General features: G+C 53.0%; 9 protein-coding genes across 9 annotated transcripts; 3 read left to right on the forward strand and 6 right to left on the reverse strand.

Moving 5' to 3' along the window:
- Positions 1-97: 97 nt before the first annotated feature.
- Positions 98-1125, reverse strand: BU25DRAFT_411586 (uncharacterized protein). Its single transcript, XM_033706591.1, has 2 exons — positions 672-1125; positions 98-620 (listed from the first exon to the last, which is right to left on the reverse strand). Exons 1-2 carry the CDS (start codon positions 1066-1068, stop codon positions 208-210), a joined length of 810 nt encoding a protein of 269 aa, XP_033560805.1. The 5' UTR covers positions 1069-1125; the 3' UTR covers positions 98-207.
- Positions 1126-1266: 141 nt separating this feature from the next.
- BU25DRAFT_411587 (DNA damage response protein-like protein Rtt109) lies at positions 1267-3154 on the forward strand. Its single transcript, XM_033706592.1, has one exon. It carries the CDS (start codon positions 1289-1291, stop codon positions 3017-3019), a length of 1731 nt encoding a protein of 576 aa, XP_033560806.1. The 5' UTR covers positions 1267-1288; the 3' UTR covers positions 3020-3154.
- Positions 3155-4047: 893 nt separating this feature from the next.
- BU25DRAFT_411588 (acid protease) lies at positions 4048-5840 on the reverse strand. The gene is made up of 2 exons (XM_033706593.1): positions 5357-5840; positions 4048-5303 (listed from the first exon to the last, which is right to left on the reverse strand). Exons 1-2 carry the CDS (start codon positions 5674-5676, stop codon positions 4139-4141), a joined length of 1485 nt encoding a protein of 494 aa, XP_033560807.1. The 5' UTR covers positions 5677-5840; the 3' UTR covers positions 4048-4138.
- A 438-nt stretch (positions 5841-6278) lies between these two features.
- Positions 6279-8109, reverse strand: BU25DRAFT_411589 (glycoside hydrolase family 28 protein). Its single transcript, XM_033706594.1, has 2 exons — positions 6535-8109; positions 6279-6480 (listed from the first exon to the last, which is right to left on the reverse strand). Exon 1 carries the CDS (start codon positions 8066-8068, stop codon positions 6749-6751), a length of 1320 nt encoding a protein of 439 aa, XP_033560808.1. The 5' UTR covers positions 8069-8109; the 3' UTR covers positions 6279-6480; positions 6535-6748.
- Positions 8110-8250: 141 nt separating this feature from the next.
- BU25DRAFT_491963 (uncharacterized protein) lies at positions 8251-10153 on the reverse strand (the record flags this gene model as incomplete). Its single annotated transcript, XM_033711604.1, has 6 exons — positions 8251-8719; positions 8775-9364; positions 9429-9722; positions 9855-10005; positions 10057-10073; positions 10129-10153. The coding sequence occupies 6 exons, from the start codon at positions 10151-10153 to the stop codon at positions 8666-8668; spliced, it is 1131 nt and encodes a 376-aa protein (XP_033560809.1). The 3' UTR covers positions 8251-8665.
- Positions 10154-10526: 373 nt separating this feature from the next.
- BU25DRAFT_394645 (PQ-loop-domain-containing protein) lies at positions 10527-12203 on the reverse strand. Its single transcript, XM_033704752.1, has 2 exons — positions 11763-12203; positions 10527-11674 (listed from the first exon to the last, which is right to left on the reverse strand). Exons 1-2 carry the CDS (start codon positions 11845-11847, stop codon positions 10638-10640), a joined length of 1122 nt encoding a protein of 373 aa, XP_033560810.1. The 5' UTR covers positions 11848-12203; the 3' UTR covers positions 10527-10637.
- A 129-nt stretch (positions 12204-12332) lies between these two features.
- Positions 12333-15726, reverse strand: BU25DRAFT_369711 (uncharacterized protein). The gene is made up of 2 exons (XM_033703934.1): positions 12611-15726; positions 12333-12556 (listed from the first exon to the last, which is right to left on the reverse strand). The coding sequence occupies exons 1-2, from the start codon at positions 15359-15361 to the stop codon at positions 12455-12457; spliced, it is 2853 nt and encodes a 950-aa protein (XP_033560811.1). The 5' UTR covers positions 15362-15726; the 3' UTR covers positions 12333-12454.
- A 228-nt stretch (positions 15727-15954) lies between these two features.
- On the forward strand, positions 15955-18028 carry BU25DRAFT_411592 (P-loop containing nucleoside triphosphate hydrolase protein). The gene has a single exon (XM_033706595.1). It carries the CDS (start codon positions 16045-16047, stop codon positions 17740-17742), a length of 1698 nt encoding a protein of 565 aa, XP_033560812.1. The 5' UTR covers positions 15955-16044; the 3' UTR covers positions 17743-18028.
- A 1800-nt stretch (positions 18029-19828) lies between these two features.
- On the forward strand, positions 19829-22232 carry BU25DRAFT_343390 (peptidase S41 family protein-like protein; the record flags this gene model as incomplete). The annotated part of the gene is made up of 2 exons (XM_033702952.1): positions 19829-20056; positions 20115-22232. The coding sequence occupies 2 exons, from the start codon at positions 19829-19831 to the stop codon at positions 22230-22232; spliced, it is 2346 nt and encodes a 781-aa protein (XP_033560813.1).
- Positions 22233-22660: the final 428 nt, after the last annotated feature.

Below are 22660 nucleotides of genomic sequence, written 5' to 3' on the forward strand. Positions count from 1 at the left end.
CAATGGATGGATCAGGTCAGTTCTCAACGATCAACTTGACGCATACAAATTGCTTCGCGTCATAACATGTTCATCGTCAAATGCTTTCATTGCCCCTGTCCGGTTGATATATGCAGCTCCAAGTCCCAATGCAGTCGCTATCAAGTGCGCAAAGCCCTCGCCCATGATGCCAGATACAATTATTGTACAAAGTATAGCTTCCCCGCACTACGCCTCAACACTGAAGGTGAAGCCCAGCGGTGTCAGGATCTTGTTCTGCACAACCTTGTTGGCTTCCTCACCACCACGCTCCATGGCAACAGCGCCGACAATGGCGTACAGCGAAGTCATGAGGACAGACTCCTGACCGGACCCTTGCAGGTTGTCCGCTCGCTTTGGTGTCCACCGTGTGACCTTGTCCAGACCGTAACGTTCTGCGATTTGCGCTAACCGTGTCTTGTCCAGGACTGTCTGTTCTGCCTCGTTGGTCAGACCCTCGAGGCCGTTCAGCGCGGGATGGAAAAAGGGCCTGCGGCCGTAGTTGTCGACCTTAGGCTCGCCTGAAGCATCTCGGGGCCAGGATTTGGCTTGCGGGGAGTTGATCAAGGCCTGCGATGTCTGAAGCTCGACTATCCTTCGTCCTGCCTGCTGTTAGTTCCTGTCTGTTCGTCCCAAGCTGTGCCAGTATATACCCAGGTATGCGAGTCTGTCATTGAACCCCCGCCTTCCGTGGTCGAAGCTCTTGTGTGTGACAGCCAGCCATTTGACCTCATCATCCAGCACCTTATCACCACCGGGCCCCAGCATCCGTACGTACGCATCGTCTAATCTCTTAGGATCCTCATTGACCTTGAACACGCCTCCTTTTGCTGCCGGTCGTATCCTGAAGGGGGCTTGCATGCGAGGCGGTGTCTGCTGCCATCGTGGCCGGTCTGCTGCTTCGGTGTCGTACTCAGGTGCTCGTGATGGGGTGGTGGTCGAGAAGGCGCATGCGGAGGTCCGCACGAGCGTAGGTCTGGAGGCGTACAAGCACCGCAGCGACGGCGCAGCTGAGGAGAGCAGACTTCGAGTCGCCCGTTTCGATGCCATTGTGGCTTGTGTGTGATTGGTGGAGGCGAGATGCGCAGGTAATGGCGGGCGGAGCACTGCGATGCTTGCTTGGTGGTTGACGATGGTGAAGTTCGAAAAGTTGCGGCCGAATCGCGCCTTCCCGAATGCAGACTAGCTCCAGTCGCGCTCTCTTCCCCAGCTTTCAGCGCAACGCGCATCTTGTCGATCTTGAGGTTTATTCGTGGTAGGCTTTTTGGACATGGCAGATACTTCTGACCGCAAGTTGTTGAAAGACTTGCTGGCCGAGCAGCTGCCCAAGGACGTGCCATTTACCTTCTACCATTACTCGACACCACCCTCTAAGTCTCCTGCCCTCTTCTCCGCGCCGCCGCACGGCAAGTCAGAACGAACGTACTGCGAATCACATTTCCTCTCTGCGACAATTACACCGAAGGATGCACCAGACCCGCGACTACCCGCAGAGTTGCTCGTTCTTGCCATCGAAGTCTTGATCTACACAACAAAGCGTCTCACGACCATCTTCGTCTCCAAGGCCGACTCGACAGGGTATCTCTCGGAGCTACATCTGCCACGATCACAAAGCGGGTCACCACTGAAGTCAATATGCGGCACTTTCGTATCATGGCTGGCGAGAGAAAGGCAGAGAGAAGCGAAGAAGCTGGTCATATCACTATTCGCAAGAGCCCAGGACCAGTACCTCTTCCCTGCCAGCATCGACAACAAGAACAAGCACGTGCTTGATGACCGAGGGCTTGTGAAGTGGTGGTGCAAGGTTTTGGACCCAATAATATGGGAGTATCAGGCTGAGGAGCGCAAGCCCTTCCGGGATAAGCTGGCTGAGAGCGAGAGCGAGAGCAGTGGAACCTCATCCCAATCTGCGACTACTGCCAAAGGCTACCTCGTCATCCCAGGCTACGAGCCTTACGACACACTTCGATACGTGCCTCCCTCACCCGCGCCAAGCACCCCTCGACGATGGGCTGCCGCACACCCACTCCTGCAGATTGCGCCCCACCCAGCTGCACCACCACGTTGCCTCGTACCACACTTCCCAGACGACCCAAAGGCGCGTTTCCTCGATGAGCTTGATGAAGAACTCCCTGATCGCGGCGAAGGGGTGATAGCAGATGGAGGCACACCATCACGAGGCAACGGCATGTGGAAGAGCGTAAAGACACTCGATCAGTTCTGGGACTTCATGGCCTTCCGCCAGGAGTGCTCATCCGGCCGCATAGTAGGCTTCATATGGGTCGTCCTGACACCACCCAAAGACCTGACCCCCGAAGAAGACGAGGACACGCCATCCCAGCTCTCTCAGCTCTCCCAACAATCAGCACTCGACTCCCAAGAAAGCCTCCCTACTCCACGAAAGAAGAAATCCACCACCAACAAGCGTCGAACAAAATCAGGCAAGAGATACGGCCCAATACCCCTCATCCTCCCACGCATCAAAACCAGCTCCTCAAACCTCTCAACCACATCCACAACCTCCACAGCCTCAGCTTCAAAAGTCCCAGAGAACAGTCCGTACTTCACATGGCCATCCTCTTCCCGCGGCACAATCTGCTTCAGCACCAAGAACTACAACCGCGCGCACGAAGTCCTCATCCACTCGTCATTCGCTACCCGCACTGCTACGGCGCGAAGTACGCAGCAGTTCAAGAAGGAGGTTGCGGTGCTGGGCGGTGTTGCTGAGTGGGGATGGACTGTAGTGGGGAAGAAGGAAGTTGATATGTCGGCGGCTAGTGAGGTGAAGAGTGTGACGCCGGTCACTGTGATGGGTGTGAGGAAGAAGAGGAAAGATGGAGATGCACCAGGGGCGAGCGAGGCGAATGGAGCTCAGACGCTGGATGCTGGGCTAGTGAGGAAGAAGGCGAAGGTTGAACCTACGCCTGCGGCACCTGCAGATGGGGCGAATGGGGTGCAGGTGCTTGGTGCTGGGTTGGTGAGGAGGAAGCCCAAGTCTTGATCGCATTTCGGATGCTCCGGCTGACATAGGCTTTATATTCGAACATTGTATTAGTAGCACGGACTCGATTTGGATGATACACCAGGGGTATGACTTTCTCTCACACAACCGAGATTGATGAAAAGGTAGCGAATGCTTCATTACACACTATTGACTAAGAATTATACTATCTAATCATGCTTTCATCACAACACCGATCCTAACATTCATGCAAAACCCGCCATACTATGCAACATAGCTCTACAAAATGCACATCACAACGACCAACGAAGAATTACGCTCTCAAGAACTCCTGCTCATCGTAATAACTCCCCGGCGTCATCGTCAGACCCGTAACCATCGCCCTGACATTCACATTCGGCGCCCCTCTTCCGCTCACTCTTGATTTAGCAACTGTCCCTTTGCTTCTTGCCGCTCCTTACACTCCCCAGTGTGGTCGGGTCCTTATTGGCACATGTTCGTCCGCCCTTTCCTCGAAGAATTCGTGCCTGCGAATTGATCTTTCAGCGAATAGCAGAATTTGCAACTTACACTGCCTCCAAACCGCGTTGGAAAGAGGACAGCATCCTGCGTCAGTGCAACAGCGTATTGCGCACCAGTCGCGCTCACGGTTGATGTCCCAAAGGGAGGATAAGACTTGGACTTCGTATGCCGAACCAACCAATCGATGTCTTGAACACGAACTAACTCCAACGAACCAAACAGATACCATGCATATGTGCACAAGGTACCTGGCGGACGACTACTGGCGCTTCGTCATGATGTTGATGACGTGCAGTTTCCCCACGAAACACTTGAACCATCTGCTGGTACTGAGGCGCATTGACAGTGGCTGAGACATCACGCGAGACAGTACTGATCTTCTTCCGGACCGCGTCAAAGAGACGAGACGTCAAATCGATGAATGTTGGAAAGTGGTGATGTAGGAAGTTGTGATGGTCGAGGTCAGACGCGCTCGCGTTAGATTCGACTAAGCAGTGATTTGGGCAGGCGAGTTCGACGAACCTCAAGATGCTTGACCACAAGATTTGATTTATTAAAATTTGCATGATGTCAGATATGAACGAATGGATTTGAAGTTCAAACGATGGGTATAACGGACAAAGCAAAGCCCCGAGACTACCCCTTCTTCCAAAACATAACCTTTTCCTTCACACTCTTCGTCGGCGGCCCCTCGAAGCTCGGCGCAGGCTCAACATCCATCTGCTCCAACTTTGCTGCCTCGTTCCTTGCCAGATCCCTCTTCAGCCTCCTCTCATCCGACTTCCTCAACCAACTAACATATAGGCAGTACAACGCACCAATGCACCCCAACCCACCAATAACACCTCCAATCACAGCACCAATCAGTCCTTGGCTCTGCCACTGGTTCTGCTTGGGTCGCTCATAAGCCTCGGGTGTTGACTTGGGGCAGAAGGTGACGGGCATGACCATGTTGTTCTTCTGGACTGCTTCAGCGAGGAAGAAGTTGTTGGAGTCGTAGTCGGCCATTAGATAGACTTGGCCGAGGAAGGCGGAGCCGAGGAGGAATGGGGTGTTGTCGTCTTCGTCGCGGTTCTGGATAGGGGTGATGTTTGAGGCGTTCCTGAGTACTTCGGGAGGAAACGTGACTGTGAAGCCATCTTCTAGCACGATGGAGAGAGTGGCGTTGTGGTTCTGAGCGAGCTTCAGGGAGTTGTCGCCCCAGTAATTGTCTTTCTGGCCATTAAGTGCTTTGATGAAGTTTTGGGTGATTTGATATGGCAATGACAGCGGAAACTGCTCGGTAGTAATCTGTGCTTCGAAAGTCTGTGGTGCCGACTTCATATCAGGGAAGTCCTTGGTGTCGAAGAGAGACTGGTTCGTCCCACTCATGGTGTTTGTGATGACGATATCCTTAATGCGCACACTCATGGGATTGACGTTATTGATGTTCATAGGGTATTGATGCGGTATCCCGGTGAAGCGGCCGGAGTCGTAGCCTCCGAACACGTTGCTTCCATTGACCTTACCGCCAGCGCGGTCGAAACCTTGGCCAATATAGAGGGAGTAGGTCTTGCCTGCGATCATCTCTCGACCAGCAAGATCTTGTAGAAGTGTTGAAGATGGACCCATTCCTACTCTTCCAGGTACAATAGCTCCTGATGTTGCGACTTCTATAGTCGAGTTCTCTACAAGCGTCTGTGATGCACCGTCCGTTTCGAAGAAGTGCGTATAGAGTCTAAGAGTGTCTTGTCCAAAGTAGCCTTCGAGGGTGTTGTTACTGTCCGCATCTAGTGTCTTGAAGTCTTTGTATTCGATGAATCTAGCGAAATTGTAAGCAACGGCAAGCCCTACCTTGACACAGAAGCAACTTACGTTGTAGACTGGTTACTGCTGTAGAAACCTCCTGTTGAGTCAGCACACTTGCTGAGCGTACTCTTTTGACAGTAACTGTGTGCTCCAAACGACATATAGTTCTGCGATAACGAGGGCCACAAGCTGTGATTCTGTGCTGACGTTGCTGACGCGGTTTCGCCTGTACCGACTCCGATGAAAGATCCATACTGAAAGACTGGTGAATCGTGAACGGCGCGCTTGTGGATATCGACGTAAACAGGTTTTGTCGAACAGTTGAAAGCAACTGTAGACTGAGCAAACAGCACAGTTGCAGAGACGAAGAAAGCAAGAGACGGCATGGTGGTCGATAGGGATGATGACGCTTGAGTCCAGCAAGCTAGGGTACAATGCAGAAACGATCTCTCAAGGTACTCGCACCGAGGACTGGCCAAGAGACGACAAAAGTGAACGCTCAAACGTCCCGCATGCAGTCGAGGCGCGGTGGTGTCTTTGTAGGTCTGATATTACTCCACCTCGATACACTAAGATGAACCTGCATTGCACGAACCACTCACAGATCGGCCGGAAGGCCGGCTTATCCCCAGAGCTTCTGTTCATAGAATATGCCCACATCTGGGCGCCTTCAGGACCGGAATCAGGGAAGGGAGGCGCCTGCTGACGCCTCTGCGGAGCGCACCGCAGGTACCATGCGTAGGAAATGGCTACGCGTGGGCGCTTCGAGGGAGGACTGCATGCGGAACATCATTCATCCTCGCCGCGTGGTAAGGATGCCTACAGACTTGATTTGAGGTCATTGAATGGACGTTGATGAACGTTTCACCCTCGATGGTTGGGCGTTTGTGAGGGATGGTCGATTGGTCAGGAGCGAACGAAGCGCCCGCTGTGCACGGACATGGGGGGCAACGTGGGCTATTCTTGTACTTCGACCACAACCCCAACACCACCTTGCGCGTACAATCTCATGTACTACCTTACTCGTCTTACATCAATGGTTCGACTCGGTCATTTGAGTTGCGAGTCCTTACAAGATGAGCAGGTCTAGGTTCGCTCTAGCTGAGAGCTTACGACGACGGTAGCCGTCTGACTGAGACCTTCCCCGCGCTCTAGTCAGCAACATCATCGGCGCAGAAGAAGGAGAATAGGCATGTGTACCGGTGGCAACTGATCATATGGCCGGTTTAACTGATCCCACCCAGATGCAGCTGACCTGCTCGACGGAAGATGCCAGATTCACCTTGTATAGCATTGCACTCAAAAATCTTGACCGGGCAGAACGTACGGCGAGTATGTGCATCGGATACAGTGTCAAGCATTAACACAATCCCGTGGAGGTAGCTCCACGTTCTCATATGCTCATGTTAACATAATATTTCATTGAATGTTACATAAACCGGATTTCTTTTCCAAGATTCAACATCCCGCACCACTCAGCCCGTGGATACCGCCCGCCTCGACGAATTTACAGTCTCCCGTACCGATGTCCGTCGAATTCTCCGCCACTATCAGACTCACATTCCTAAAGTCGATATTGTAGCACGGATAAACCTTCGAGCACGAAATTTCAGCAGTCTCATTGCCGCCCTCCTCGAGATGCAAATACCCAGTCCAGTTGGCATACACCACGTTCGAGATCTCCATGAGACTACTTCCTTGAAACGCCTTGGTTCCATTGTTTCCGCTGTCTTGATTGATTTCGGGCCCGGCCTCGGCGCCTTCGACGTGAAAGTTGGCGAACAGTATGTTCCTCACACTCCCCCATCCAGCGCCGCGCGGCACATACGCCGACTCATAGCTGCGACTGGACTGGTTGACCAGGACGCCAACCCAAGTCTTGATGAGCGCGGAGCCATGCAGCCACTCGTTGCGGAGTAACCTCACACCATCTATGATCACGTTCTCCACGCTCGAGTCCTCGAGATACTGGCCCAGGCTGCCAACTGCAATGCCGTTCCCGCCGTGGCATGTTGCATTGAGGATCTTGATGTTGTAGGAACGCGGCTTGATGGCTACGCAGTCGTCGCCGCCCTGGTACACAAAATTCTCTAACAGGATGTTTTTGGCGTCCATGGTGTCGAAACCGTCAGTATTCTGGATCCAATTTGTTCCATTTTTGGGTGCGGTGGGTGCGGTAGCGTTGACTGTGATGTTGCTGAATGCCATGTTTGTGCCGTTCATGATGTTGATCGCCCAGAGTTGCGGGTCGCGGATGTAGAAGTTGGATACAGTGACGTCTGACACGTTCCAGAAGACGAAGGGCATGGGTCGTCCGGGTTGGGTGTCGCCGACTGGTGAGGCAGCTTCAGCGACGTACCAGGTGTTCCCGTTTCCGAAGATGCCGCCGGTGTTGTAGCCATTGATCCAAATGCCGTTACCGGTGAGTACGAAACCGGCGGCGTGGTTCTGGAAGAATATAGGGTAGGAGTTATGCCTCCAGTAGTTCAGGTCTGGCGAGAATGTCCACTGGCCGTGCCAGTGGATATGGACATCCTCCACGATCGGGCTTAGTCTTGTGGCGATGTAGTACTCTTCGCTTTCGGGAAAGACGATGTCGCCGCCATTGCCGCATGTATTAAAGGCTTCTAGGATAGTAGGAACATCGTCGGTTTGGTTACCGTTCGCATGCACGATGCATTGCTGGCGTCCATTGGGGAGGATGGTGTGCTTAATGCTGGCTGATGCAACAACACAAGAGAAGACAAGAGCAGTGAGCGATCGTGAGAGCAGTCTCATCTTGGATTGGCGTACGAACTGTTCCGAGGAAGCTGGAGGAGTAGAAAAACGTAATAAAGCAAAATAGCATCGCCTTATGCTATTAGGTCTTTGTTGTTAGCTTCATGCTATGGAAACGCGGGGAAACAAGCGATGCTAAGAAAAGCTTGATTGGAGGCATAATGAACCGTGAAGCCGTAACATTTCGTTCGATCGACATGTTCGGGGCAGCTGTCACCGAACGGTTCGGGAAAATAGTGGACTGACGTCATGAGGGCAACACGTCTCCCATCGCTCTATTCAGCAGCATCACCGCCAGTATAACGAGCAGAACACTACCAGTGGTCGAGAATCAAACAGTATATCATTTGAACAGGTCAGATCTTGCCATAGGATATGTAAACATGCCCAGAACCCAAGATCGCCTTCCAGAAAGCAGCATATGCCCTCAAAATCAGATCCGAAGGTCTTCATCAAGCAATAACCAATGTTCGAAAGATCACACCCATTGAAAACATACCAAGCTTTTCAGACACTCCCAAATACCATCCAATCACCTTTTCTAGTGTTGAGATCTCGCTGTATGATGACTGAAATGTCTGTCATTCAGCAGATCAATCATTCGAAGGCGGCCTTGAGGACGTATCTGCGTTGAAGATCAGCGACCAGCTTCTGGAGGTATACAGTCAGCAGAAGGCCAGATGAAAATGAGGCGAGATACACTTACCTTGAAAGAGTCGACGGCAGCAGCTTCCTCCAGGACAGCAGAAGCTGCCACAACATCCTCCTTGTGATCGGCAAGCGCCTTCGCCCCAACACCGTTTTCTGAATAGGCTATCTCGGATGAAGAGAATGAGCAAGCAGGCCAAGGCTCAAAGTTGCTGGTATCGTAGTCGTTCCACTCCACGGTCTTGACATCGTGGAGGCAGTCGGCACCGTCACAGACGCGTGCATCCTCCTCTCTCGCAGCCGCAGGCCCCTTCACATCAACAACCCTAACCTCATCATTCCGCTCCACCTTTCTATCTCTTCCCCCACTCATCGCCTTCCTCAACGCCTTCCTCAACGCCTTCCTCTCGGGCACCTCCCGCTCAACCTCAAACATCCCATCCTCAAGCGCATACTTCGCCGCATTGAAGTTCACAAACAGCCGATACTTATGCATTGCAACATCCGGACAGCCCGTGTACTTGAATCCCGTCCCGTAGCAACACTGGCCGATGAAGTTGCGGGCTTCATTGAGGTCGGTGAAGCGAGGTGGCCATGAGGAGGGCGGGATGAGGGAAGTCAGGCGAGCGATGTCGGATTCGATGGCGTCTGCAAGCATCACATCTCCTCAATCTCACTACCATCTCAAGCATAGAGAAGGGAGGTATGGTACCTGTCATCGTATGGGCATTCTTGTCTACCACTTCCGACTTCGTGGACTTCTGAACCCACTTCTTTGGAACGGTCTTGATCTCGAAATTGCCGAGCTCCCATGCACGTCGAACAGTGCTCCAGGTCACATAGCCCCTGAACTTGTTCTCCGCCACGCCTTCGAAGCGCGTGTATGCGAATTTCTGCAATGCGCAGACGCCCGCGATGTACTTTGCTGTTACGTCTGCGGTTTGGAACTCGGTCGGCCAGGTAAGGATGAGGTGGAGTAAGCGGGCGATGTCGGACTCGACGGCATCTGTAAGGTTGGTCAGTGTGTCGAATGACTCCAGGGCTGGGTGTGGGATTGGTAGTGGTAGAAATATACCTCCCAAACTTTTCCGATCAGGCAGTCCCTCCTCGAGATGAAACTCGCCCTAAGAGTGCGCACGAGCGGCGACGAGGAAACATGTTCTGTCCTTGACAAGCCAAACGATGTGATGTGGGTCGTTTCGGCGGAGGTTGTAGTTGGCGGGTAAGCCGTAGTCGAACTTGGCTTCGCGGCGGATCTTGCGGACGTGGTCTTTGGCGTCTTCGATTGTCTTGAGGTGTTACGGGTAGTTGTTTGTGAGGTTGCGTTCAATGTGGTGGACGGCGGCCCAGATGGTGACTGGAGGTTGTCAGTGTGGAGGAAATGTGGGAAGGAAGGGGGAAGAGAAGTGTACGCTTGCATTTTTTGGATGGAGGCATGATGGCCTGTTTCGCGTTGTGTTTTCCTTGAGGACAAAGAGGTAAATTGGTTGTTTGAGCTTTCATGTGTGAAGTAGAAATGATGGATACAGAGATGGATAGGAGGAGCCCATATGGCATGTGTGAGATGCACCCTTGCATCGCTCCGATGCATGGCCGAGACTGGCAAACGGATGATACATACTTTGAGCAGGACGTAGGCTATGTTTGGTCAATGAAGGCTCACTGTCTTATGCGAGAGCTCATGTTACCTGAGCGTGCAAACGACTGATGCAGCGTAAGGCAGTAACATGACTGTACACATGCACGTATTTCGCAGCTGAAGAAACGCACGAAAGTGGTTGACATGCGATCGCATAACTTCAATTTGATCCGAATGACGATCTTCTTGTCAAGAATATGTACAATAGCTACATAACATGTTATCACAACAACTTTTGGGTATTGTACACCTTCTCGCTCCACCCACGCTCCGACCGACTCCTCACTCGTCCTCCGACTCACTATCATCCTCATCCTTCTTGTACAAGAAGTACTGCACAAACACACACGCATCCAGAATCAGCGTACCAAAGCTGCCCAACAACCAAGAAAAGTTGACTGCAATGTAACGTCTATAGATAGCCACCGCTTCGCCATCTCTGCAGTGATGATGCTGGCACCTCGGCTTGTACACCACGATACTCAGAACGTATGTCAGGTTACCGAGACAAGCAAAGAGGAAGAACAGCATCGAAATGCCGTCCGTAGACTTGCGGCGGTAGTTGAGCAACAGCTGCGGGATGCGCGATCCGAGGTACAGGGCAGCACAAATGTATCCAAAAATCTGGCCCCAGAGATTGAAATCGGGTTTCGAGTCCGGAGAGTCGGCAGGTGTATCGTCAGAAGGTGTGGTTTGCGTTGCGCTGAGCCACCAGCCGAAGACGCCAGCGGCCATGACAAGGAGGATGGTGCCAAGGTTGAAGAGGATCATTTGCACAGTGGTCTGGGTTTGCGAGCGCGTCTCAACGCGGACTTCGCCGTTGGCATCGCCGTGGAGCGGTGTGGCGGGGGAGAGATGCGTTCCGTCAATCGAGAGGAAACGCTCGCGGAAAGAGGACTGGGAGTGGTTCGAGTGGCGCCTATCTGCGTTCGAGATCCGGGGTGGCATGCCATTGCCGTTGCCGTTGGAGTGGCCATTGGCTACGATGCTGGCGTATGAGGCTCCGTTTGTTTGGTGGCGGTCAGAGAGGAGCGGCTCGTCTTCGCTTACGGGCGAACCAGTCTCGTTTGACTCGTCTCCGGGCTTGTTGACGACGTCGCGAAGGGTGAATCCCTTGTACCAGAAGCATTGAAGCAGTAGGACAATGTCGGCAAGGGTGTAGTACACGGCTAGGATGGTCATTGTAGGTAGCACGCCTTGTAGGACGGCGCCGAAGATGTTGAAGAAGTCACCGAGAAGCCATATTATGATGAAGACAACAGAAAGGCCTTCTGCAGAGCTTCTTCTCCAATTTTCGATGATTTGAGGTGAAAACACGACTGTAATTGTGTGAGTTGGTGGCCTTTCCAAATGCACATACAGCAGCAACACCATACATCCATAGCAATGATGTGTGAAAAGGCTTACCTATCCAACAAGCAATACTGATCGATCCAAAGATCTGACTGATCGCGTCGATATCCAGCCGCAGGCCCTGGGTTGGAGGGAACATTTTGCCTATGACGTATGCGCACGCTCAAGCCTCAGTAAATCCTTCTCTTTTGTCTCAGTCACGGTCTGTCGCGTCAAGACACAGGTTCCTAAGAGATACCAGGAGCCGTACGCGTTGAGAAGTAGCTCCAACAGTAGTTTGCGGCGTTGGCCAGGTAATGCGAAGCTGGGTGTGTCCTTTGAAGAAAATGGCGCGTGCTCAAAGAAAAGACCGTTCCAAGCTTCCTTCTCTTGCAGTTGCTGTTGTCTATATCTTGTGTATACGAAGCAGAGGTTGAGGTAAATCCAATCAGATGTCTTTAAGACAGCTGATGGAAATAACGGATATGGAACGTCGATGGATAGCTCCGCGATGACTGCACAGATGAAAAGTTGGGAGCGGTTGGTAATGCCAAGCGTCAAGTCAGATCCGGGGTAAGCTGCAAGGCACAGTGCGACCGGAATTGAGCCGCATCACGTGCGATTTTTCATGCGAACATAATGGCAGCCAAAACAAATAGATTGTGATAGGTATCAAATGTCTATATTGTATCCAATGAGCGAAGATCATATTTCATTCGCACAAGGCTGGTGCTCTGTGGAAGATGGAGGTCTCGATGCCCACGAGATCAAAGGTTGTTGTCCGTCTTGAACTTGTCCCAAGCCTCGTTCAACGTTGCAAAGACTGCCGCGCTTATCATCTTCTGCTCTGTGGTGGCCGATTGCGGAATCTGCAGGGACCAGTCAGTTTCCATAATCCAGCAGGTTCAGGGTGTGCAACGTACTTTGTCGGGATGCACCTTAGCAATCGCCTTCATGTAATTGATCTTGACCTTGTTCGGCATCACAAGATCGCCCATGCCGACCTTCTTCCACCCAGCCTCCGGCCAGAGCACGTTGTCCAATGATCCCAGCAGCGCACGCAAATTATCGGTCTTTCCACCCTTCCAAGCTATGAGCTTCGCGTCGACCTGATCGGTAAGAGCGAACTTCTCGTCATCAGCCTTCTCAGCTGCAGCGTTCGCGAGCTTCAGCCTCTTTACAGCTTCCGAATCAGGGGCACTACCACCGAGATCTGACGTTGCAGATAGCTTTGGTGCTGGCTTCCGGACAGGCGGGCGCTTGACAGATACTGGCGCAGACGCACTGCTCCCGCCGGCAGCAGCCTTCTCACACCTATTGCGCCCTGATATACTTATGGCACCGCCAACTCCATCCTGTACGGCCACCTTCCAGACCTTGTGCGCGTCTGCCCACTTTTCCATGTGCTCAAGCGCCTCCGCTTTGCGCATCAGTGCTTTGCCGTAGAACTCCTTCATGTCCTTGTCACCCTCAGTACCGCCTGAAGCGATTTTCTCGCCCTCTCCCTTGGATACGCCGATGATAGCTAGTGCAGCATCGGCGTCGGCAATCGCTGCTTTCGGATCACCGACTTTGATGTTGGTCACAGCTCGATTGCAGAGTACGATGATTGTCACTGGATGTGTATCAGGGAGAGGACCCAATGCAGACGAGTAAGCGGTATGGGCAGCAGAATAGTCGCCACGCTTGAAAGCTTCTGAGCCCTTCTGACGGTCCCTAGCAGACGTGCTAAGCGCGGATGAAGATACGGAGGGTATTCTTCGAGGCGGTGCTTTCGGCCTGGGTGGAGAAGGTGTGCGAGCGGGACTCCGTGCTTTGGGTGTTGAGGTTGCCTGAAGGAATGGATTGTTCGACTGAGCTTGTACTGGCTGGCGCGGCTTGAATGCTGACGGTGTGGGTTCCGGCGAGAATAAATCGACCTCCGGCTGAGGCTGTGGTGTTGCTTTCTTCCGGCGCGCTGGACTGACGTATGCTTGAGCGCTTTGTTCTTCTACATCTTGCCGAGTCAATCGCGCTGCAGGTCTCTTGTCAAAGCCCGGAGTGGGCTGACGTTGAGCAGGAGATTGCGATGACATCCTGTCTGGGACGCCATTGCGTGATGCATCCTGCTCTCTCCTCTGTCGCACCGGCAATTCGTCATGTCGCTGGCGTTGTTCACTTTGCCGGGCTGGCTTGGTAGGGCGTCCTCCAGCTTCCAACATCATGGCTTCGTCGGTTGCGCTAGCGTCATTCCGTTGTGGCCTGCTCGACCTTGGTGCTGCTTCCGCCGCCTGTGCATCACGCATCCATTTGGGGACACTCGGGTCACTACCATCTTGCTGGAAGTCGGCTACGGCTTTCTGCACTTGTTTTCGACCTGTCTTCCAGAGCGAGTTGGCCGACTTGAACAGGCTGCTGCCAATCTCGGAGGCAACCTGCGTGACGTCCTTCTCTTGCTTCTGTCCGTCTTGTCGACGCTGGCCCGAGCGACTTCGAGCATCTTCGTCCCGCATCCAAGCTGGCACAGGCTCATTGCCACGGCCTTCCCTTGCGCTGGGTCTGCTGTTGCCTCGACTTGGGCGCTCCTGCGACTCGCCAGGTCTTCGCCGCGAACGATCCTGGCTGGGCTCTTGTGTTCGCTGCTTAGCTTCCGCATGCGCCTGGTTCAGTATCCATCCTACAGCTGCTTGGACGTCTAGCCCAGAATCAGTAGTCGCGAGTGCAATCGCAGATTTGTCCGCTGAAAAGCCCATGTCTACAAGCTCAGCAACAGCTCTGTCATGAGCGTTCATGGGACTCGAAGACCTCTCACGTCGTGTTTCCTGTTGACGCTCCTCCACGGCTGGCTTCGGCTCTTCCCTTTTGAACTCCTCCACGGGCTTTCCCAGTAAGCCAAGTATGTCGTCATCATCGTTGTTGGCGGGTGGTGGGGGAGCGGGTGACGCCGACTTCTGTGCCATTTGTTTGAGACCGAACATATCATCATCATCGTCTGCAAACGCGTATACGTTTGAAGGTTGCGGTAGAGGTGTATGGCCCCTCGAAGCGGTCGCAATGAGCGCCGGAGTACTTCGGCCGCTGCTGTTGGAGGGAGGAGGGAAGTGGCTCGACCTATCTACCGGAGCTGCTGAGTTAAATGCAGCGAGGAGGTCGTCAGCGGGAGGAGATGGTATGGGGCGCTTCGAGGTAGTGTCGAGACCGGCGAATGGCTTGTTGATAGTCTGCGACAGTGTCTGCTTGCTGAAGGGGTTATTCGGGCCAGGTAGAGGAATGGCTCCCAGAGTCGAGGGCTCCGGTGTGCTCTTCCCGCTTTCTACATTGTTCCAGAACTGCGAGTCCGCGCCACCAAAGCTTGCGTCATATTGCTTCCTGCGCTCTGCCTCCTGCCTCAGCTTCTCTTCCTGAAGCTGCTTCTGCCGTTCCTGCAACGAGAGGCCACATCCCGCGGGTCTCGAGCTCTTGCTGGAGATCAAGCTGGCAAAGCTGTCATTGGCGGGGGTCGCGGGTTTCGAGGAAGCTTTGAAAGGGTTGGGCTGTTGAGCGCCTCTGGACTGCTGTGTAGACAACTCCGAGAGAGGTGTGGAGCGGCCAGAAAGCTGCTGCGTGGGGCTCTGGCGGAAGGGAGGGAACGCCGCGGGGGTGGTCGCGGGCTGTTTGGCGGGCTGTGACCAGTCAAGGCCATTGAGATCATCCATGGTGGTGTCTAGACGTGGCAGTACACAAAGAAACCGCTAAAGATCATAACATCGTTACAGGGGGTGTGGAGGTTGTCGAGCTGTTTGCAATGCAATCCGTCGCGACTGCCCGCTGGCACATGTGGCGTCGCACAGCCACTCAGCCACACCACACGACCCCTACTTTCCTCCTTGACAGCCCTGGACTCCGCCCACAACATTGCAGTCTCTGCCTTATGTCATCATCGCAATCACCTCAACATCTCTCTGAAACGCTAATAATGAATGAAACGACCGTGCATGTTGCTAGCCCTTCGACCGCTTCAGGTCGGACCGCGCGACACATTGTTTGCTCTGGTGAACGTTGATTCAGCCTTGTTTTGCGCAGATTCAGCCTGTGTTGCGCACTAGTTCTTCAACGCCCTTTAAGCTCATCATTGGTCCAGGCAACAGTGCAGGCTCATGCCAACGAAGCTGAGGTCCAGCTGGCTAGTGTTTACCATTGCCCATGTTGGCCCTGTTGCAGAGGACGCTTATGCATGGTCTCGCTGTCCCCGGTGCTGACTGTGCACTATAAAGGCAACCTCACGTCCATCGTGTCCCAGCCTGGAGGTTACCAGCCTTCTTGGGCGCACAAGATCTTTTTACTCACTCACATTATATTCTTTGTTCTTTCCCGCTGGCTGGTGCTAAACGTTTACGACATGGACTTCTCACGTCTACAGCACCTTGGACCGGACTTTTTGGCATCAAATGTCTCTGCGACCAGCCTACCTTCTTCATTTTTGGATAGCTTCGTTCCTGGCTATGGCATCCTTTCGCAGATCATTCTGCGTCTGTTCGGTATTGACATAGGCCTAGTCGCCTCCGGTTGTGTTGTCATATTTGGTCTCTCACACGCTGCTTCCTTCCTCAACTCACATGTATACTCCTACTTTGACCGTTACTTTACATCTTCTATCTCCATCGACGGCGACGACGAACTATACGGGGAAGTTGTGGGTTGGGTCACACAGCAAAGGATGACGAGGATTAGCAGAGATCTCAGAGCACACACAAAGCCGCGAAATACCCATCATGACTCCGATGACGACAATGACGACGACAACGACATGTCAGGTGATGATGGAATCTTCAACTACGGGAGATGGGCTAGCAATGTCCCGCCACGCTACGAACCCAACTACGGGTTAGACAGGTTCGTCTACGACGGCCGCACGTTCACTTTGTCTAGGGACAGGAAAGACAAGAAGAACTGGTGGGGAGATCAGTACGACGAGTTCATGACCATCCGCTGCATCGGTCGAAGTACGCAACCCATCAAGGATCTTCTTCTCCACGTCAAGCAATGGACTTTGAAGAACGAAAACAAAACCACAAGCATCTATCGCCCACTACCCAAGAATGAGAATAGCGGCGGCGAAACCAGATGGGAGAGACAGTCGAATCGAGCATCGCGACCCATGCGCACTGTGTCCCTTGGTCGCGACGAAAAGAAACTCATCGTCAGCGACATCAATGAGTACCTCCAGCCTGAGACAAGGCGCTGGTATGATGCACGAGGCATTCCGTATCGACGAGGCTATCTTTTCCACGGGCCCCCAGGTACAGGCAAGACTTCACTATCGTTTGCCCTAGCCGGCATTTTCGGACTACACATCTACTGCATCTCCCTAAGTGAGGTTGGTCTTACTGAAGCTGATCTAAACATGCTGTTCACCGAGCTCCCACGACGTTGTATTGTTCTGTTGGAGGACATTGACTCTGCCGGCTTGCGTCGCGACGACGATCCGCCACCCATTGAACCTACCACACCGACTACACCAGGCAGTGCAAAGACGCCTGGAAACGAGCCTCCTGGACCTCGAAAGAGTCTGATCAGCCTGGCTGGACTGCTCAATGTCATCGACGGCGTCGCATCTCACGAAGGCCGCGTCCTCATCATGACCACCAACCACCCTGAGAATCTAGATGATGCTCTCACCAGACCCGGACGAGTGGATGTTCGCATTCCGTTCTCACTAGCGACGCACACTCAGATCAAAGATATCTTCATGCGCATGTATGGTACCGACGACGATGCACAGAAGTCGAGCGATGCAGACCAAACAAAGCCCTTATCAAAGCCAAAAACCAAGGGCGCCAGTAGTTTGGATGACGACGAAGACGAAGACGACATCGAAGACTTGCTGTTCGAGAAGCCCGTTACCCAGACCCTCGACAAGGTCACTTTGAAACAGATGGCACAAGATTTCGCGGACAAGCTACCAGAGGGAAGGTTCTCGCCTGCAACTATCCAGGGCTACCTTTTGACAAGAAAGCGAGAGCCCCAAAGAGCTTTGAGTGAAGCTTGCAAATGGAGAGACGAACAGCTCAAAGCTATGGAGGAGAAGAGGAAATGAGTTGTTCAACCGCAGTTGTCGACATTGAGTTCGGAAGATGGTTGTCTCGAAGATGTCATCAGGCCGTCTAAGCAGCCTGATAAGGCTATGCGGGATCGGCTGACGCTTGTTTAGTGCATTAATGAGGGCTCTTGGCAATACAGGATATGTGGGTGTGGCGTTAACGGGCATGGGCTAGCGAGAGTACGAGGTCAGATCAGCTGGTGAGGCTCCTGCTCCAGTCCCTCTCATAATGCAGCATCAAGACCACCACAACCTCCTTGAATAACCCAAAATCAAATGAGAAGAATTTTGATAATCTCAAGAATAGCACTCTTGATATTGTGAATATTGATGTGCTGAATGATCATGAAGTTGAACTGCGTAATCCGCGTCCGCAAAAACGTGATGATCCGGTAGCTTGTACATAACGAAGGGTGCCGGTCTTTGAAACAAGACCAGCAGATAAACAAAGGTGCGAGAGATGAACGCACCGCAGCAGAAGTATCTAAAATGACACAACCCTCGCCAGAACCAAACCCGTACTCACACCTTCATTCCGCGCAACTCATACTCCTCTCGCTCACTTCCCAATAGCTTCATACACCTACAAGCATTTAACGCCTACCCGCTAACCGACCGATGCCCTGCTCGCAAACCAGCTACGCCCTCTGTTCCGTGCCCCTAATCGTCCACGTATGCCACTGCTTTCATTGCAAGCGCGAAACCGGCCTCATTCGCCCTCAACGCCATCTACGAACCCGACCACGTCGTCCTCACATCCGCCATCACTGAGTCCCAACTTCTACACATACCCATTCCCACCGCCTCCTCCCCTTCTGGACAAACGATGGTGCGCTGCCCTCACTGCTACACGGTAATCTGGAGCCACTACGCAGCCGGCGGGCCTCTAAAGATCATCAGAATGGGCACGATTGATGGCATTATGGATGCGCAGGGAGATATGTCGAGAATGGCGGGTTGAAGGACATGCACATATCTTCGCTGGCGACGAGAAGAGGCATGGATGGCTTGATCTTCCGGGGGGCAGTGTGGTGTATGAGGGGTATTGGCCGAGAGAGGAGTATTGGTCGAAGGAGAGTCTGGAGAGATTAGTGGCCTTTTCTAAATTGTCTTCTATCATGCCATTCTCATCTTGAGAACTCTGGAATCTGGCTGTAGCGGAGATGTGTGTACTCCGTAGTGTATGAAGGTCGTAGGCCTGGAGCGCGAAACTACTTCAAAGCATGATCGTCAATCGAAGCTGCAGCACCGAGTTGAACATGGCTATGCGCGTGCATATAACTCTTGCAAACCTTCCAAATTTAGCCATTGGGCCGATGTTGTGGAAGGGCTGAAGGTTGTACCTGCCTTGAAACAGAAGTTAGCAAAATCCACACCCAATCAGAAACCAGTACTAGTCTCACCTCACCAGAACCCTGCACTTCAGCCGTATATATTACTCGAGCATCACCAACTCATCATATCGCACACAAATCCATGTCGTCATCTCTCAAATCTCTAAGCACTCAAAAACTTCGTCCAGGCAAAACGACACAGCCACACAACCCGTCACACATGGCCAGCCTTAACGCCGCGTTGCATCGCCAGGTTCCGAGTGTGCCTGCACCCGACTTTCTGCAGCCGCCTCAGCTGGTGTCTGGGCATCCCACTAAAGGCGTGCATATGGCGCCCAAAACAGGCCCATGATTTGCTGATCGCTGTCGCTAAGTCTCAAGCGGACAAAGGCGGCCCTTCCTGTAACCTAAAAGCCTAAAACTTCCAAGGCTGGTGTGCGCGGCCGACGTATACGAGTGGCTGCGCATGGTGGAAATCCGGTAAGGCTTTCAGGCAAAGTGGCGGGAAGATGTTAACTGCGCTGGGCCCTGCATCTGCTGGAGGCTGATACTGATCCTTTTTTTTTCTGTTGTTGGTCCCTGTTTGCTGTGTGCTGTCGGTCAAGTTTTGTGGGTAAAGAGAAGGGCATCCCTGCTGAGGACGTGTTGAACCGGGGCCTGAATACCTCCAGGGCTAGGAACAAGAGATCGATTTCCACATTTGCTCGGCAGTAGTTGCACGACAGACCTGTGTTGTTGCATCTGCCAATATGAGACTCTCCCAGGTCCTTTCGACGCTTATAGCTGTCGCTGCTACAGCACAAGCACAGTCACAACCGTTTCTGATCACAACCACCCGCCGGTTCTCGTCAGTAGGAGATGTCGAACCAACAGCTACAGAGACAGTATCGGGGCCAATACAAACAGGGCAAGCATGTGCTCAAATTGGAAGATATATCTCGGGCTCCAGGTTACGCTTTCCTAGTGTCGAAGCTGAGGTGCGTACCGGATACTACTACCCTCTTACGCTGAGATCATCTTCTGACGCCGTCCTAGCTAGCGTACGCATGTCTCAAATCCGTTCCTATAGTTGCGGAGGCGGCGAACTTCACGGTCAATTCCGTAAAGCAGATGGTTGAGTTTCAGTCGACGATAACGTACCTTAAAGATCCTCCCACAGGTTGGCCAAACGAACCAGTAGATATCCTCGCTGGACTGGACGAGATCGCTTCCAAAGTCAATGACGGCACGTACACAAACGAGTACGACTTCGAGAACGACATTGCAGCCTTATTCATCAAAGCTCACGATGGGCACTTGAACTTCAACGGCATGGCCTATGGCGGCGCTTTCAGGTGGCGAAGGGACCTCAACATTGCATTGATCTCTGCGTCAAGAGACGGAAGTGCCGTACCTCAAGTCTGGTCCATCCGCGACTACAACGCTTCGCAGTCAGGCTACGAACCGTCTCCGATCACCCAAATCGACGGGCAGGACGTGCAGCAGTTTCTTCAGGCAGAAGCGGCAATGAACGCCTACCACGATCCGGACACCAGATACAACGCGTTGTTCTTCATGGCTAGCGCTGAGACCTATGGACTTTTCACAAGTCCACGGTTTTACCCGGGGCCTACTACAAGTGTCACCTACCAGAACGGGACTACGAGGGAGTACACCAATGCCGCAGTAGTTTTGCAGTCAGATACGTGGTCTGAGATCTTCAGCAGGGAGGACTTCTACCAGATTTACGTCTCACCACAAACATCAAGCTCGTCAGGAACCAAGGCCAAGAAGAGAGATCCGAATGCACTTCCATTTCACCTCGAGAACCCTCGCGACCACGAGATACAAGGCTACAACACGATCCAGCACGGATCAGCTCCTCTGAACTACCCAGAGCCCGCGATAGCTCACTCGGCTGACTTTGTACCACTTGCAGGCTACTTCGTCAACACTGTAGCCGGCGAAATCGGAGTCTTCGTCGTAGGCACATTCAACACCGACGACGTAGCCGGTGCGCAAGAGTTCCAACAAGTAACGCAGCAATTCATCTCCGAAGCCCAATCCCGCGGTGTCACACGCATCATAATCGACGTGCGCCAAAACGGCGGCGGCAAAGTTCTCTCCGGCTACGACATGTACAAGCAGTTCTTCCCGGACCAAGAACCCCAAACCCAGTCCCGCTGGCGCGGCCACGCAGCCAGCGAAATCTACGGCGAATCGATATCATCGTTCCGGTCAATGACTGCGCTTAATGCAAACTTGTACGTCAGCCCCTTCAGCAAAGCGTCCTACACCGACGCCAACGGCAATGACTTCGGAACCTGGGCGGACATGTACCCCCCTGTGCAACACCACAACGACAAGTTCACCAGCTTGCTGAAATACAACCTGTCCGACCCCACCACAACCTCCAGCGAGGTGCTGGCAATCGGCATCACAGTGACAGGCTACAACGACCGCGCTTCCTTCACCACACCGCCCTTCCGCGCCGAAGATATTGTCATCCTGAGTGATGGTATCTGCGCATCCACATGCGCCATATTCCTCGAACTCATGGTCCAGCAGTCCAACGTACGCACGATCGCTGTGGGTGGGCGCCCGCAACTCGGGCCCATGGCTCCCGTGGGCGGGACAAAAGGCACGCTCGTCACACCGAGCGATTTCTTGCAAGCGCTGGCACAGTACGTGGTTGCGCAGTTTGCGGATAGTAGGACGCAGCAAAGTGAGTGGGCAAGATTTGTGCCGAATCCGTTTGCGATCAGTGTCAGCGATGCGAGTGTGAATTTCCAGGATAACATCCGTAAAGGCAAAGAAGGTGCCGGTGTGCCGACACAGTTCCTCAATGACACAGCGAGTTGCAGGATCTGGTATGAGCCGGATATGTACTTCAACGTCACATCACTGTGGGAGAAGACGGCGGAGGTGGCGTGGGGGAATAACGGCGCCCTGAATGAGGGTGCTTGTGTAAGGGGCAGTGTCACAACGAGGGATCAGCAGACTGGTGGTGGGCATAGTAATCCTAGCGGGACGGAAGAGGGTGCTGGAGGGTCGAGCGAGAGCGAGGATGCTGCTGCTGGGCTGAGGCCGAGTGGTGATGGGTGGACGGCGATTGTGGTCTGTAGTGCTGTGGTGTTGAGTTCGATGGGTGTGGGGATGGGAATTATTTGGTGATGATGGGTTGTAGTTCTGCATTCGTGGCGTTTATGCATCTTGTAGATTATGATATAGAGTGGAAATGATTATTGAAGCTATGCTACCCTTCTTCAGGAACAAGTCCTAGACAGGCAACCTGAAGTAGCAGGCCTAGTAACTAAGCATTTGTCCCGATTGTCTTCGTCACCTCATGCCAACCCTCTATGCCGTCAATCCTGCTTATCTCCTGGTCAAGCCCGTCCCTGCACACTCTCAGACTCCCCCCTTTGATTGTCGAATGGTACAGTTCGTGTGTCGCAAGACGTAGCCATCTCTCACAATCCTTCTTCTCTCGCGCAACGGTCTCGTCCCATGACCTTTCAATGTGCAGCATGAGCACGCCTGTATACCGATTTTGGGTGAGCCACGCCGTTGCCTTGTAAGCCTCACAGAATACCTTTTTGAAG

This window comes from Macroventuria anomochaeta (genome assembly GCF_010093625.1).
Source record: "Macroventuria anomochaeta strain CBS 525.71 unplaced genomic scaffold BU25scaffold_20, whole genome shotgun sequence".
NCBI lineage: Eukaryota > Fungi > Ascomycota > Dothideomycetes > Pleosporales > Didymellaceae > Macroventuria > Macroventuria anomochaeta.